Source organism: Colletes latitarsis, chromosome 3 (genome assembly GCF_051014445.1).
Source record: "Colletes latitarsis isolate SP2378_abdomen chromosome 3, iyColLati1, whole genome shotgun sequence".
NCBI lineage: Eukaryota > Metazoa > Arthropoda > Insecta > Hymenoptera > Colletidae > Colletes > Colletes latitarsis.
In genome coordinates this window covers 39,821,234-39,835,800 of record NC_135136.1, presented here as the reverse complement: position 1 = coordinate 39,835,800, position 14,567 = coordinate 39,821,234, and the positions used below count along the sequence as shown (strand labels likewise).

At 43.7% G+C, this 14,567-nt stretch overlaps 1 protein-coding gene across 2 annotated transcripts in view; it reads right to left on the bottom strand.

The window, feature by feature from the left end:
* The window catches only part of LOC143340202 (uncharacterized), a 350,931-nt gene that overhangs the window by 58,509 nt on the left and 277,855 nt on the right, over positions 1–14,567 (bottom strand). For both annotated transcript variants that reach the window (XM_076761879.1, XM_076761880.1), the window contains exons 8-10: positions 13,169–13,486; positions 8,263–8,560; positions 7,285–7,430 (exon numbers count right to left, since the gene is read on the bottom strand). In XM_076761879.1, the coding sequence (XP_076617994.1) occupies positions 7,285–7,430; positions 8,263–8,560; positions 13,169–13,486 (762 nt within the window). The remainder of the gene's footprint in view (positions 1–7,284; positions 7,431–8,262; positions 8,561–13,168; positions 13,487–14,567) is intronic.

Genomic DNA, 14,567 nt, shown 5'->3' with positions numbered 1-14,567 from the left:
GACTGCACCAATGGACACAAATTTCCATTAAAAATACATGCACGTAATTCTCAACAAAAGTTCCATCGAAGCACCGAGGATTCTTCTCCGTGCTCGATTAAATATAATTGAATAATCGAGAAGTGATTTCGGGATATTTATAATGGCGTATCATCGCGACGTGCATACACGTGGAAGCGTAGCACGCATGTAGCCGCGTCGGAGCGATTTTTTACATCGGCGTGCGGTGCCATAAATCAATTAAACAAAAAACCGCGGGGCCTGCGAGTGACAAATTCAGCTGCGACTCCGGGTCGAGCCACCTGGAGCGAATTTCATTCGGCGCAACGACGACTGTTGTTGGCCCTTTACCGGTCGTTACGCTCTGCCTTTGCCGTTAAACAAGCCGCCCGTATTTTTTTCTCGTCCCTTTTCCCCGTCGCGGATATATATGCGCGGATCCGCCAAAGTATGAAATTACACGCGTCGCGTGACGCTGGTCGCAATAGGGTAATACGCGTTCTTAATATGCGAGCCAGAGGTTCCCAAACTTCCCCCAAACGACCCCCCTTTACTTACGTTTTACGCTTTTAAACGATACGATTTTTTAGAAAACCGAACTTTCGATATTTAACCTTCTAATCGTTAGAAACTCTGCTTTTCCCTATCAGGAACATGTTAGAGTAATAACTAACACATTTTCTTCATTTTTAGTAATTTAATTTTCCTGACATCCCTCGTGCACTTCTTTCAAAAAAATGATTATTAGAAACACAGTTTTGTTCTGTCAAGAACGTGTTAAAGTAACAACTAACACCTTTCTAAATATCCTAACACCACTTGAAAATAACAAAATACGACAATAGTGTATAAATAAAACAGATATTTACTTGAATTTGTTGAAATTGCCCTATGTTTTAGTCAACGTAAATGTCAAATAAAACAGTTAGAAGCGTTGTGAGTGCAAAGGGTTAAAACTGATTTTCCTGGATTTGTAGATTATCTTGTCACTATTTTATTAATTGTGGACACAGTGAGAAATCCAGAACACATTCGACACCAAAAAGCGTCTACCGTCGGCAATTTCTAACGGTTCGTTGGTATTTACGATGAACGAACGTATCGTTTGCTTATTTTTCCACCGTTTGGCGAAGACGTTACGCGACGGGGACGTTCCGTGTCCTCGGAGGTAGCGAAAACAACGTGTCGCTGTAGCAAAAGCTTAATTGCTCAGGGATTCGAGCTCGTTAGACCGGGCGTCCCGGGTACTCTTACGTTCCTTCCTTACGGTCATTCCGTTGTCTGCTCTCGATTTACGTAATACACACGGCGACTCTTTAAAGAATTTCCGCTCTTTTGAACCTGGATCTCCCGGTGCTTCTCGTCCTCTCGAAAAGAAAAAGAAAAAAAAACCATTCCACGATTCTTCAGGGAATTAAACAACGGAAAAAATTGTTACAAACAAGCTTTCCCTTCGTTTAATATCCCATTAACCTAACGACCGTCTCCGAACGATCTCTCCGAAACAAGGTCGACGCATTTACCGTCGATCGATCCGCATCGACGGGCTTTTCAAAAGTTTCTTCCGGCTCGTTTCTTTTCCCCAGATTACGCGTTCGCGTTTCCGTCGCTCTATTTATCGTTAGTCGACTCTCCACCCTCCGCGTTTCAAATTGTTTCGCCTTATTCTTCATTAAGGAGCATTTTTTATCCCCGGGCACGGCACGAAGCGAACCGTACCCGGCTCTCCAAGAACATTACGCTTCCCGAGGGATTCATTTCTCTCCGGTTCCGTTCCACTCACTCACGATCAATTCCAGACTTTGCTTCTTACCCTCCTGTAACTTCGAATTGGCCGGATTCGTGCTCGTTATATCCGATGTCGTGAGTGCACTTACACCGCCGCCGCTTACAATCGTTTCACTCATCCAGTTGATGATGATTTTGCTTCCGGACCTCTTACAACTTCGGAGCCATCCCGCAGGAATTCTCTGCCCCGCCACTTATTACGCTTAGTGGATCCCTATCAATCTAACTTCAAAATGGAATCTCGGGATTGCCCTTCGCCTGTGTACCGACCATTAGGGCCCGCGTTTCGTCGCGAAAATAAAATTACCGCCTGATATTCGGCCATTGGCCCCTTTTTCTTTCATCCCGTGCGTGCAAACAGGAATGGAAATCGTTTAAAATGCCCGCGAGTTGCTACGACCAGAGCTACCGAAATAATTGTTCGTACGGAAAGACGATCAGATGTTTGGAGCATTTTTTTTTAGGAAACGTCAGAAATCGAATCCGCAGTTCGGATTTAACGAGTCCTCGTCGAGATTGCCGAAATTACGGCGCCATTATCCACAGCAATTCCGTCGCGGTCGACAAATTCGACGAACATCGCGTAAAACTATAAGTCGCCGGATACAGGATAACGATAAAGAGACGCCCGGCGATTAAGTTAACCTCGCGACGCGTCGTGTACTTTTATTGCCGTTTCTAACGACGAATCCGCGACTAATCTCGCTTCTTCGAGCGACTAGGAACCTTCGGGAACGTCCCTCGATCCCGCGGGGGGGGAGGGTTTTTATTTCGCTAATACGTAATACATACGCGTCTAACGCCTCGAGGAATTCCTTATCACCGAGACACGGACTTTATCGTAATTTGATAATAAAGTCACGGATTCGCTGTCGTCGACGGAATATCAAAGGTTTCCCGGCAGTCATAAAAGTTTAGACGGGGAAACAGCCAAAAATGATGGGCGGGGGACGCTGGAGCAGGGCGAGAGAACGAACCAAAAAGAATCCTGGCGAGAAAAAAGATGGATGGCTCGTGGATGGTCCACTTTATTGCACCGTGGGATATTGTATAGCTTATGGCTGCAGGCTGCAAGAACGAGGGTTGGGTTCGAGGAAAGAGGTTTCCCTGGGAAAACGAGTGATCTATCGCCCGGTACACGGACCCCGGCAGTCTGCAACGAAACGAATTTTTGGTCGGACGAAGTTTACAGCGAACGCCAAATATTTTGACCGCTCACGGCCATTCAAGAGTAAATCTCGCTATATCGCCTGGCCGCTCTGTGCTTCTAGTCTCTCTCGCCTCTTCCTGTTCGCCCGTAGTTTGCTTTAGGCCAGCGGTGCTCAAATTTTTCCTGGAAGAACGAGCAAAATAAAACATCTTCCAAGCCTTCGTCGAAAAAGAAACTCAGTTTTCCCGCGGTTCTCGTGCGACGGAACGGCCCCTCGAACTGGAATTTCGCCCGATCCAACTGCGGGGGGCAAACTTCGCTAAATCCCCGACGATTAATAATCCAGCGACTTTGCAAAACTGCTTTGGGGTTAATCTTCGGGCTCCAAGTTGGCAAGCTGCAATCTTTTACGTCCAAGTCCTTTCGATGCCTTTTAGAAGCTTGTTTTTTTCTCGATTTCATCACGGAAAAAAGGGATCAAATTAACCGTGTATCTGTCAGACGACGTTTGTGCATAGTTGATTCTCGCGGTTAATCGTTGGATCTTTGGAAAAGGAGAACGCGGTGCTTTGGGATCGAGCGTTGCCCAAGAAGAGCGAGTAAGCCGATGGAGGAAGTTAAAGAGATCGAGAAGCAGAGCTAGGCGACCACTGGATCAAACCGAATCCAATAACTCCCGCGGGATTACAACTCCGACCCTTGGGAACCGAGCGTTCCCCGAAGACGTGGAAGTTGCGGAGAAAATCGGAGGAAAGAAATAGAAGAGAAAAGGAGCAGGGTTTGGGAAAGGTGTTAGGATAAGGGAAGGGTGGTTTGGAAAGGTGGATCGTCGTTGGGGCTCGGATATTTCGTTGGGACCAAACAGTATATCGCATCGGGTGCACCGGGGGGTGAACTTTCCGAGACCCCGGAGTTCATGCACCGGGAACGAACGACTGTGTTTGTCGCGTGTTTTCTGCACGAATTTTCGAACAATGTATTCTGCACGGAGAGGAGCCGGAAATCTTCCATCGAAATATTCTAAACAGCGCCGTTCCACGCGATCGATGTTGCTCTTGGTATGATTGGCTGCTATGGAAATAGCTTTGACAGTTTCAAAGGGAGAATATCACATCTAGAAATAGAATATTTATGTATTAGAGGTGTGTTAAGTATTTAGAATTAGTTGAGACAATTTTGAGAAGATTCGACAGACTGTAGGATTTGTGAATAATTTTGTTTGATTGAAAGACGGGTCCGGGCCAATTGAGAGTGTATATTTGTTCAAATTTATGTGGTAAAATAATTGTCAGATGACAGAAAAAAGTACTGAAATTTGTTAATACTAGGTTTACGGTACGCGTCAATTTGACGCATTCAGATTCTAAATTTAACGTTATAGGACTCATAAATATTATTTGTTAGCAATTTCTGTTCAATTGAATTGATGTAATGATATGGATGTACACTCTAATTAAAAGAAAAACCGTAAACCTAGTGTTAAATGTACGGAAAAGAAAAACGAGCATGAGCTTTGTATAGAATTGCAGGATTAGAAGAGAGTTTGGAAATATTTTTAAAGGATTACACCGCGGTGCAGTGGACCGATAGCATTAAATATTGATATCGTAAAGCACACGGGGATGTTTCTGCAAACGATGTACAAACAAGGCGGTCGCGAAAGATAAATAACGGGCGGAGTCGCGTTTATCAAAGCAAGAAGGTCGTGCAACAAAGTGCTTTTGACAGGAGAATCACAGGTCGAGGCCGCAACGGTGAAAAAAAGAACGGACCCCCGGTCAGTGGTCGCGACACACCTCGAACCGGCAACAAATTTAAAAACAGAACAAAGCAAAAAACAAACGGAGGAAGAGGTGATCGGCAAACAGAGCCACGAAACCAAACCGCACGAGCCATCGTGGAAACGATGAAACAAAATATTTGTGCGGTTTCAACGATTTCCGTGACGCGCTTCACCAGCTCCCTACAAATTCAATTTCTCCAGGAAGATTCGTTTACCACCCGTTGCATAACACCCACACAAACCCGTGTACACAGAGTGCCATACTCGTGCTCGCGCTTCCTATTGGCCCAAGAAAGCAAACCTAGTTTTACCAGCCAACGGATAGGTATTTGGATCAGGGTCGTTCTAAACTCGGGTCTTTCTCGACCCATCGATTTTCTGAAATTTAATTTTCCTGGGATCCCTTATGCACTTCTTCTACAAATAATAATTATTAGAAGATTTGTTTCTTCCTGTCAAGACATTTTAGAGTAATAAATAGACTGCGGATCTTTATGCAAATTCATATTTTTATTATTGAAATTATTGAAATGAGAGATTTGTAGAGGGTTGTCTCAACTCCTAACTATAATAATTCGTGTACTACTTTAAGGATTTCTTATTTGCTTGCATATTAAGTGCATTCTGTAGTTTTTTGAGAATTAAAATTTTCCATAAATGCATAAACATCCGCAGCATTCCTTCTAAACTAGGGTCTTCCTCGACCCATCAATTATTTCAGATCCATCGATTTTCTGAAATTTAATTTTCCTGGGATCCCTTATGCACTTCTTCTAAGGATAATAATTATTAGAAACTCTGCTTTTTCATGTCCAAACGGTAGACGTCAACGCGCGTTAAACAGACCAGATTAATACTAAACTGCTTTGTAACAGAGATTATAAGAATCGTGACCTGTGGGTGTACTGATAGAAACTAAAACTGAATCACGATCCTCATTTGCTGTCCACGAGCCTGGCTCGTGATATTCATATTTGGGCCAAAATCTTCATCACCAGTCAGACTCGTTAATGTACGAAGAGGGGTTATGGGAAAAGGGTCAGACAAATTTCCAGATAAAATCGTTGGCCGTATCGTGGACGGGAATAAACGTTTCTACGTGGCTTTTGCTATCGTTTGTCCGCGGTTAAGGTACAACATTGACTCTTTACAAATAGAGAAAGAGTTGGCGTTCAATTCGGTAGAAAATTGCGGAGAAAGTGTCGGTTAATTCCATCGCCGCGGGGGTTCCGTTTCCCATAAAACAGAGATATCCGCGTCCAGATCGATCGAAAATGGCAGAAGAAGGATCGGTCAAGCCCTCCCCCCCTGCGCCGCGGTTCTCCTTTTCCAGCCAGCCCCGTCGGGCAACAATGTTGGCGCACTAAATCCTTGTGCCACGCCACGAGAAACTTTTCCACCAAGTTCGAGTTCTCCGAGAGTTTATCGGCGGCGGAGGCAGTTTCCACCAAGCACGTTCCCTCCCCCTACGAGGTGTTTTTCTTTTCTTGGACTCTGGTCCCTTCGAGAACCCGATAAAATTCAGGGGGCCACGCAAATCGAGCGTAACCAGAAAACCTAATGCTTCACAGTCCTCGAATCGAAACGTTCTCGTTACGAAATTAGTGTAAATTTTGTTTATATACTCTGTCGAAACGACCATTTTATTTCAACGAAAATATTAAATTTTAATTAAGAATGTAAATTGTGAAATTGAGTGCAAAACGCTTTACCGGGCTGCAGCCTCGATTTAAACTGTTTTGCAGGATGTAACGTCATTAAAAAATGTGAAATTAGCTAGCACACGATACACTGCGGTCTTTTTAATATTTTCGAGACGAGTATGTCTCACTCGACTATTTTTTCGAGTCTAGACACAAGCGGAAACAAGTCGTTTACGAAATTAAATTTAAAACGAAACTAAACCATCTCTGAAAATGTTGCACGAATGGAATCTTTTGTAGCTCGAAACCGGTGATAAATGGATTTACGCCACTTCCATAACGAGAACGATTCGATTCTTGGTTCTGGCTGGAAGTCGATATCGCTACTGTGTACAAACTGCAGTCTAGTGGTCGTTCAAGTTGGGAGGATCGACTAATAATAATTACTTTTGACGTTCTAATGGTCTGGGTAAAGTGACGAATGGAGCCACGGTTTGAAATGCTTCGTGTTACTTTTTTAACTGCTATGAGGGACGAAACTCCAATGATTGCACCCCTTTTTTCAGAACGCAAGTATCACATTAACCCCTCAACGTTCGTGCTCGAGTCTGACTGTTTTGAAAAACGATATTTGTTTAATTTAACGGTTTAAGGGATAACAGTACTCGTCTCCCTTCAAATCATACGTCAGATACAAGTCCAATACAGAAAACTGATAATTCTTGGAAAAATATGAGCGTCAAGGGGTTAAATAATAACACTTTCGAATCTAAGAGCTAAACAGGCGTGTGTCTCAAAGTCACGTACTACGATTAGGGTGAATTTCTCCGAGGTGAAGTCAAGCGTCCACGAGAATCGACAGGGATGGACGATCGAGTGAATCAACGAAACAGAGGGACAAAGCGGGCGATTGTACTCACTGACTAAGGTGAGAAAGGGTATGTTGTGCTGTTGAAAATGGGGCGAGCTGCAAGCTTCTTCCGGCCTCGAAACGGCGCTTCCGGTCTGCACCTCCATCACGTGGCCGTCCCTTCGGTAGAACGTCATGCACATAAAACCGCTCCGACTGAAAACAGAAGGGGGAATAAAAAACCGGGTTTCGCGTGCACTCGCGAGAAACCGTCGACAAAACGTTCCAGCGCCGCGAACAACAGCGCTATTTACACCAACAATGTACATGCGCGCCGTTGTCGAGCGCGTCCGGTTTGCTCCGTTTCTCAAAACACTGTATTATCGATGCTCTTTTTCCCTTTTTGCCCGCTTTCGAAAAATGCCCACAGTAAACAATCCTCTAACGAAATCCTCCCCCACTCCCTTTCTGCGAAAATATACAATTTTCCTTCTTCCACGCTTCTAAATACTCGATTTTTCACTAGTTTCATTGCACAAGACACTTGGGGGAGATAAAAAATTTGTTTCGATCAGAAAATTAATATTTACTGCCCCCTCGAGGTCTCTTTATTTATTCTATTGTATTTTATTCGCTTCAAATTAAATTTAAAGAACCTATCTGCCAAGAATACTTCATAATAACTGACTAATACTATTCGTAGCATCCATGAACCGTTACCGTTAATGATTCCCTATAAGTAAACACGATATATAAAAATAGCCATGACTATCGTATACAAAGGTTGAATTTTACGAAAAGAATGACACACGCCATATGCAAAATAGGAAATATATTTTCAAGGACCTCTAGCGTCGAAACAAATTTTTATCTATCTCCTAGAATCATATGCATGAACATTTGCAGTCTATCGATAGTAATTCTTGATCCAAAGACCGCGAGGGGACATTGGGAAGATTTCGAAGCCACTGTAGGGACATTGCGAGGGTATTTAGGTGGTACGTGGGGGCCCTCCAATCAACGAGTGAAACCAAATTCGTGTACTCACCATCCGACGGTGTAATGCGCCACCAGCATGGTCATCGTCATCGTCTGGGCGGCGGTCGATTGCTTCACGCTGTTGCACAATATCTTCACGTCCTGGTCCTCCTGGCCAGGTACGTACTGGCCGTCCAGGGTGCCACTGTCGAGCCTCGAGGAGCTGGTGTTCGATCTGGTCACGTGCAGAGAAGCGTTCCGCACGTGGAACGTGTAAGACCTGGTCAGGTCGAGGGTGTGCCAGGTCAGTCCGCCGCTGGAATGGCCGGTCAACCAATTGGGGAATCGACACTGGCCGGGTGGCGAGACTGAAAGCGCACAGGAACCAATTTATTTAACGCTGATTGAACTGCACCGAGTCCCGAGGACCGGTCCTCGAACCGACCCGGGCCTCGTTAAGCGGAAGTGTCCCCCTCCCGCTTTTAAAACGTATTTAGAGTATGGACTTTGTAATTCCTGATTGCGAACCTCGGCCTTTTTATTCGGTTCGTTTCGCCGGCTGCCGGAATATTTCAACAATCGCCGACGACTCTGCCCGATCGACAAATCTTTTAAGCAAAGATTTCGATTTTCCGGTTCCGCGTTAAGTACGAATCGATTCCGAGGAATCGAAAACAATTTCGTTTTATAAAGGTACAGGCCACTGGCGTCGTTCGACGAGGAAGAGATCAACGAGAAGGGATAAAAGAGACGAGCCAGGGCCTCCAAAAATTTCGCAGTCGATGCTGCCCCCCCTCCCTCCCCCCTGCCTGTAAAGTCCTCGACGTTCCGGGACGACAGCCGATAAAACGTCGACGTAGGTATTCGACGGTGAAACAGAATCGTTCGAGTATCTCGTAGGTCCGGTTCGCCCCGGGACTTTTTGCTCGCGTTTCGCGGGTGGCAGGGGGTGGATATAAAATCCGGGCGCCACTTCGATAGCGTCGGGGCTCGGGAAAAGGGTTGACGGAGGAAAATGGATAACAAAGAGGGAGGCGAAAAAAGGAACGCGAGGAACAAGCCGTAGGCTGATAGATAGAAGAGCGGCCAGCGTAGGAGGAGAGACAATGGGGAGGGAAGGTGAGAACAGCGAACGAGAAGGGGTTAGAGCAAAAAGTACTGGTAACAATGGGGGCGAAGGATACGATATAAAAAAGAAAAATATATAGGAAAGATGAGAAAATGCCGGTAGATGGGGCGGACCGAGGGAAAAACCGAAGAAATACTAGGATAGAAAAATGGAGGAAGAGTGGAAGATCGACCGAGTGTACGGCTCGGCCAGTTTTATGGCACGTAAAAGCATTGTTGCAACGGCATCGTGAGGGAATGGAAATAATTCAGCGGCTCCATCGATAAGTCCGCGACGACATACAAATTCCGCGATCGTAAAACTCGAATGGCGCTCTCCTTGTTTCGCTGTCGTTCGTCCCTTCGCGGTACCGCGACCTACGACCTCGCGCGACCCTTTCTCTCTCTTCGATTTCGCACCAAACCCGCGCCCCTCCCGTTATATTTCTCATTCGCCCGCTGCGTATTGCCAATCTGCATTTTAACGATACAGATAAAATCTGACGGAAAGTTGAATTTGTAACTCTCCGATACGTCCAAGGGAGGCCAATCGGTGTCGCGATTGATTTCTAATATTCATGCAACCCACGAAAACGCGTTTAATTCTTCCGGTTCGCCATGCTCGAACAAGAGGATAGTATATCGCGCGTTTTATATTGGACTGTCTTTGAAAATGATTGCTAAACAAAAGACACTCGACTCCATTCGAGTGCATTCGACCCCTTCACGTCCACTGCATTGTTTTCAAAACGTAACTTTTATTGCTACTGTGTCAACCATATGTTTCTCGTTATTTTTCAAAGCTACAATTACATGCAGCAGATTTCATTCGACGCTCGTGAAATCTAAATAAAATTCTCGTTTGGAAGAAATAATTTCTAAAAGTTTCGATTGGGATGTGTCTATTTCTAGATTTCTATTTCTAAAATTATAGCAAAACAAAAGACAGTCGATTGTTTTCGACAACAGTATGCCGTGCGTTGTCTGCAGCGTTTTCGAGTGCATTTAACCCCTCCATGTCCACTGTATTGTTTTCAAAACGCAATTTTTATTTACCTTTCAAAGTTACAATTATATGCAGCAAAGTTTCCTTTCGGAAGAAATAATTTCCAAAAGTTTCGACGCGGATGTGTCTATTTCTAACGAGGTTGAAGATCAGGCTGACGTAATTGTCGAAAGTTGGGGGGCTTCCCGAGGTTTTCGAGACATCTTTCGCCCCCCCTTGGGTTAAACCTGGCGTTTCGAGCAGTTATTATAACGCAGTCGAGTAATTTTCCCAGGGTATTGACTCTGTCTGCTGGTAAAAGAGTCCAGGTTATAATTGAACAAACTTCTGAGCCCGCTGGATGCGGTTAAAGGTTCTTGGCGAGAAAAAAGGAGGAAGGGAGGCTGAGTCGCGAAAAGAGAAAAAATAGATTTAATGTTAATCCATTTTCCCTTCCAACCCAACGAAAGAATCGCGATATTAAGGGGTCTAGTTTTACGCCTCGAAAGCTTGTCAATATTAAACAATCTTTTTCTCGTTAATTATTACGTATAATAAGCTATATTTAGTTATTCTCACCGTTGAAATTAATCGTCTACTGGAAGAATTGCGTACTAACTGGTTCCAACCTTGATGGGACGAGGTAGGAAACAAGACTGACGGTTGTCGGTTTGTATCAGAGTTTGGGGAGTGGGGGGGAGCTAGAAGCACCGTCGAAATGGTACCAGGTTACAGGATTACACGACACAAATTGTTTTTCTCGCGAGTACCGAGCCCCAGGCGCTGTCTGTGGACTTTGTGTATCGCCAATGTCCTCTACAATTTTTGGGAGACAATAACATTGGCCGCGCAGATGGGCTGTAAAGTAATTTAGGCGTACGCGTCCCGGTCGCGAACAACGCTCGAAGGCACGCGGTTGACCTTCCTAAAGTTTCCACGTTGCAACGCGGCTCGTATTGTTTCTCTGCTATTCTAATTGTTCCGATATAAACTCAATTTCCCAGCGGGTCGATTCACCGGCCACCTATCTTATGTACGGTTCCTTATTATAACAACGAAACTCAATTTTCAAACAACACGTACCATGGAAGCAATATTAAAACAGTGGCAGATAATGGGAAGATTTAAAAACAAAATTATCTTTTCCTTGGTATTCAAACTTTTCATTCTGACTCTAAATGCGAAAATTTGTGATAAAACGACATGTTTATATATAAATATTGTAGATCCTAAGTGTGGTTTAATGATAAAACTAATAAAAATTGTAAAATTAACACTCGACTAGATTTTTTAAAATGTAGACTAGCACCTATCCTTTCAATTTCTTTGGTATAAATAAATACGCCATGTAAAGTGGAATTGAAGCGACATGGTGATCGAAATGACTCCTAATTTCTAATAAAAATTACAAAATTAACACTCGACTAGATTTTTTTAAATGTAGCCTAGTATCTATCCTTTCAATCTCTTTGGTACAAATAAATACGCCATGTAAAGTGGAACTGAAGCGACATGGTGATCGAAATGACTCCTAATTTCTAATAAAAATTACAAAATTAACACTCGACTAAATTTTTTAAAATGTAACCCAGCATCTATCCTTTCAATCTCTTTGGTACAAATAAATACGCCATGTAAAGTGGAATTGAAGCGACATGGTGATCGAAATGACTCCTAATTTCTAATAAAAATTGCAAAATTAACACTCGACTAAATTTTTTAAAATGTAACCCAGCATCTATCCTTTCAATCTCTTTGGTACAAATAAATACGCCATAATCGTCGTCAGTTCCACCGTTAAAGAACGATTTTCATCGGTGAGGGTGGATTTGAAGCGACGCTGTGGCGATGATCGCGACGCATTCGTACGCGTTAAGTTTTTCAGCTGAAAACTAGACCCTTTAACGACTTACAAGATACACCCCCGTCTATCTAAGAACTCCTGGGCTTCCCCGTTTATTCGTCCGACAGTTTTATCCGTCGTCGTAGCCGGGGCTCGTCTTAAAGCGATTCGGCGAAAGAAAGCTTAAAGCGAGAGAGGGATCTCGAAGGATCCAACGAAGTGAAATCCGTTAACGAAGTTTGCCGTGACACTGTACGCAGTAAGATACGGGCTCGCAAACTTCCGAAGAAGAGTGGGCGACCAGGGGTTGGAGCGAAAGAAAAACGACGGAGGGACGCGATGCACCGGAAGGAGAAGAAAGGAAACTGTACACCGGGCGAAGTAGCGTGTAAATATTCCTCGTTCGCGTCGCGGACCCGCCATTTTGACGCGTGCACGTTAATGACACTGCCCGTGGATGAGAGAGGGTGAATTTTTCACGCTGTGATTTCGCAGCTTCTTCTCCAGGCGAGCTCTCGAGCGTTCCGTAACCCCCTGACCCTATTCCCGTCGACTAACATCCCCCTAATCGCGGAATTATGAACGTACCTGTTCAGGTAAACGGATGCTATGTCGAAGAGGGCTCGCGAGCGACATTTAAAGAAGGAAGAGCAGATGTTTCTCGCGTAAGACGGGAGTAAAATTAAAATGCACGAAACCGTTGGCTTTGATGATGAATTATTTTACGTGACATCTAAAAACAAAGAAATATTCTTTTTCTCACAGAAAATGTGTAACTCTCTGTGATTCATATTTAATATATTTTCCAAATTTAATTTGTGTTATCATAAATGAAACTTGAATTGGGTGAAGTGTAAAGGGTTGTTTATCCTCTAAATGAAATTGAGAAAGTGTGGAACGATTAGAAACAGAGCTCTCAGAGTTTCAAATGGGTAGCTCAAAAAATTGTAAAATTGTTTGTCCCCTAAATGAGATTAAGAAAGTGTGGAACACTGGTAATTAGCAGCTTTCGATTAAAAGAGAGAGGCTGGTGGATCTTACCTTTCATGAGAGTCATGGTCCGGGATCCCTCCATGGGGCTGAACAGGCCGTTGCACGTGGCGTCTCCGCTCTGCGCCACCCGGTATATCTCGGCCGCACCCTCGGGCACCGGTCCGCTCTGTAAACCGACATCATGATCCACGGCTCCCATGCCCATGGCAGCTCTGTGCAGATTACCCTGCACTGTCTGGCCAGCCTTCTCGTAGACGAAGCATCGGTATCGATCTTCGTTACTGGACACGTGTCCATGATGTAAACGGCCGACCAGGTAGCGGCTGCTGCCCTCCTTCCAGGTGGCCAGGCACTCCAGCTCCTCCACTGAAACGGACCAAACGATTTCCTCGTGACACAGAGAACATTTCAGGTCGTTCTACAGCGATCTGAGCGAGAAAGCTTGAAGGTAAACAAATGTGTCGGACGAGCTACAGGACTTTTCTTTAGCCTTTTTTTAGAGGGCTCATTTGCATGTTTTTCGTCACATGTTTCTGTTTTTGGTTCTGGAGGTCAAGTTCTTGTGGGCAATAACTTGTCAGGGGTGCACCAGATGCAGAGAAACTCTTAAATTAGAATAGATGGTAGGATGATTATAGCTACGAGTCTGGAATTTACAATTTTATGGGGCAGAGAGTGCAAATCGAGCAGATGTGTACTCATTTTATTGCAATTTTTTTCCCCAGTCAAATTCTTGTCTCTGTGGACAATAAATTGTTAGGGGTAGTTTTTTGATTTGAATCTTTGTGGACCAGACGCAGAGAAAGTTGATTTTCTAAAGTTGTAAAGTAAGTGGATTTTTGGGACGTCTACAGCCCTCTGCAAGTTTAAACTAACAATTATTTAATACAGGGTGTTTGGCTACCCCAGAAAAATTTTAATGGGGGATTCTAGAGGCCAAAATAAGACGAAAATTAAGAATACCAATTTGTTGATGGAGGCTTCGTTAAAAAGTTATTAACAATTAAATTTAAAAATTTCAAATCGTTCTGGAAAAATTATTTTCGGTTGCAGGGGTCAATTGCAAGTATTTTTGGTCAACAGACATACCCCCGAAATCCTACTCAGTTTCAAGAAAAAAATTCCTTACCGAGAATATAATTTCTGGCCAGAAATGTCTGCCCGAATTTTCATGCGAATCTTTAAAACGTCATAACTCCTGAACGGATTGGACGATTTTAATGTTTAAAAAAGCAAACGACGCATATTTTAGTGTAGAATAAGTAGAAATTATAAAAATATTCGAAAAATTGTTCCTTGAACCCCTAAAATGAGAAAAACCCCATAAAAATGGTCTAATTTTCAAACAACCATAACTCCTATAATAGTGAATATATTTCAATGAAACTTTTTTCTGAAGTAGAGCTCGTGGGTACCTACAAAAAAGTATTAGACAACTTTTCTGTAG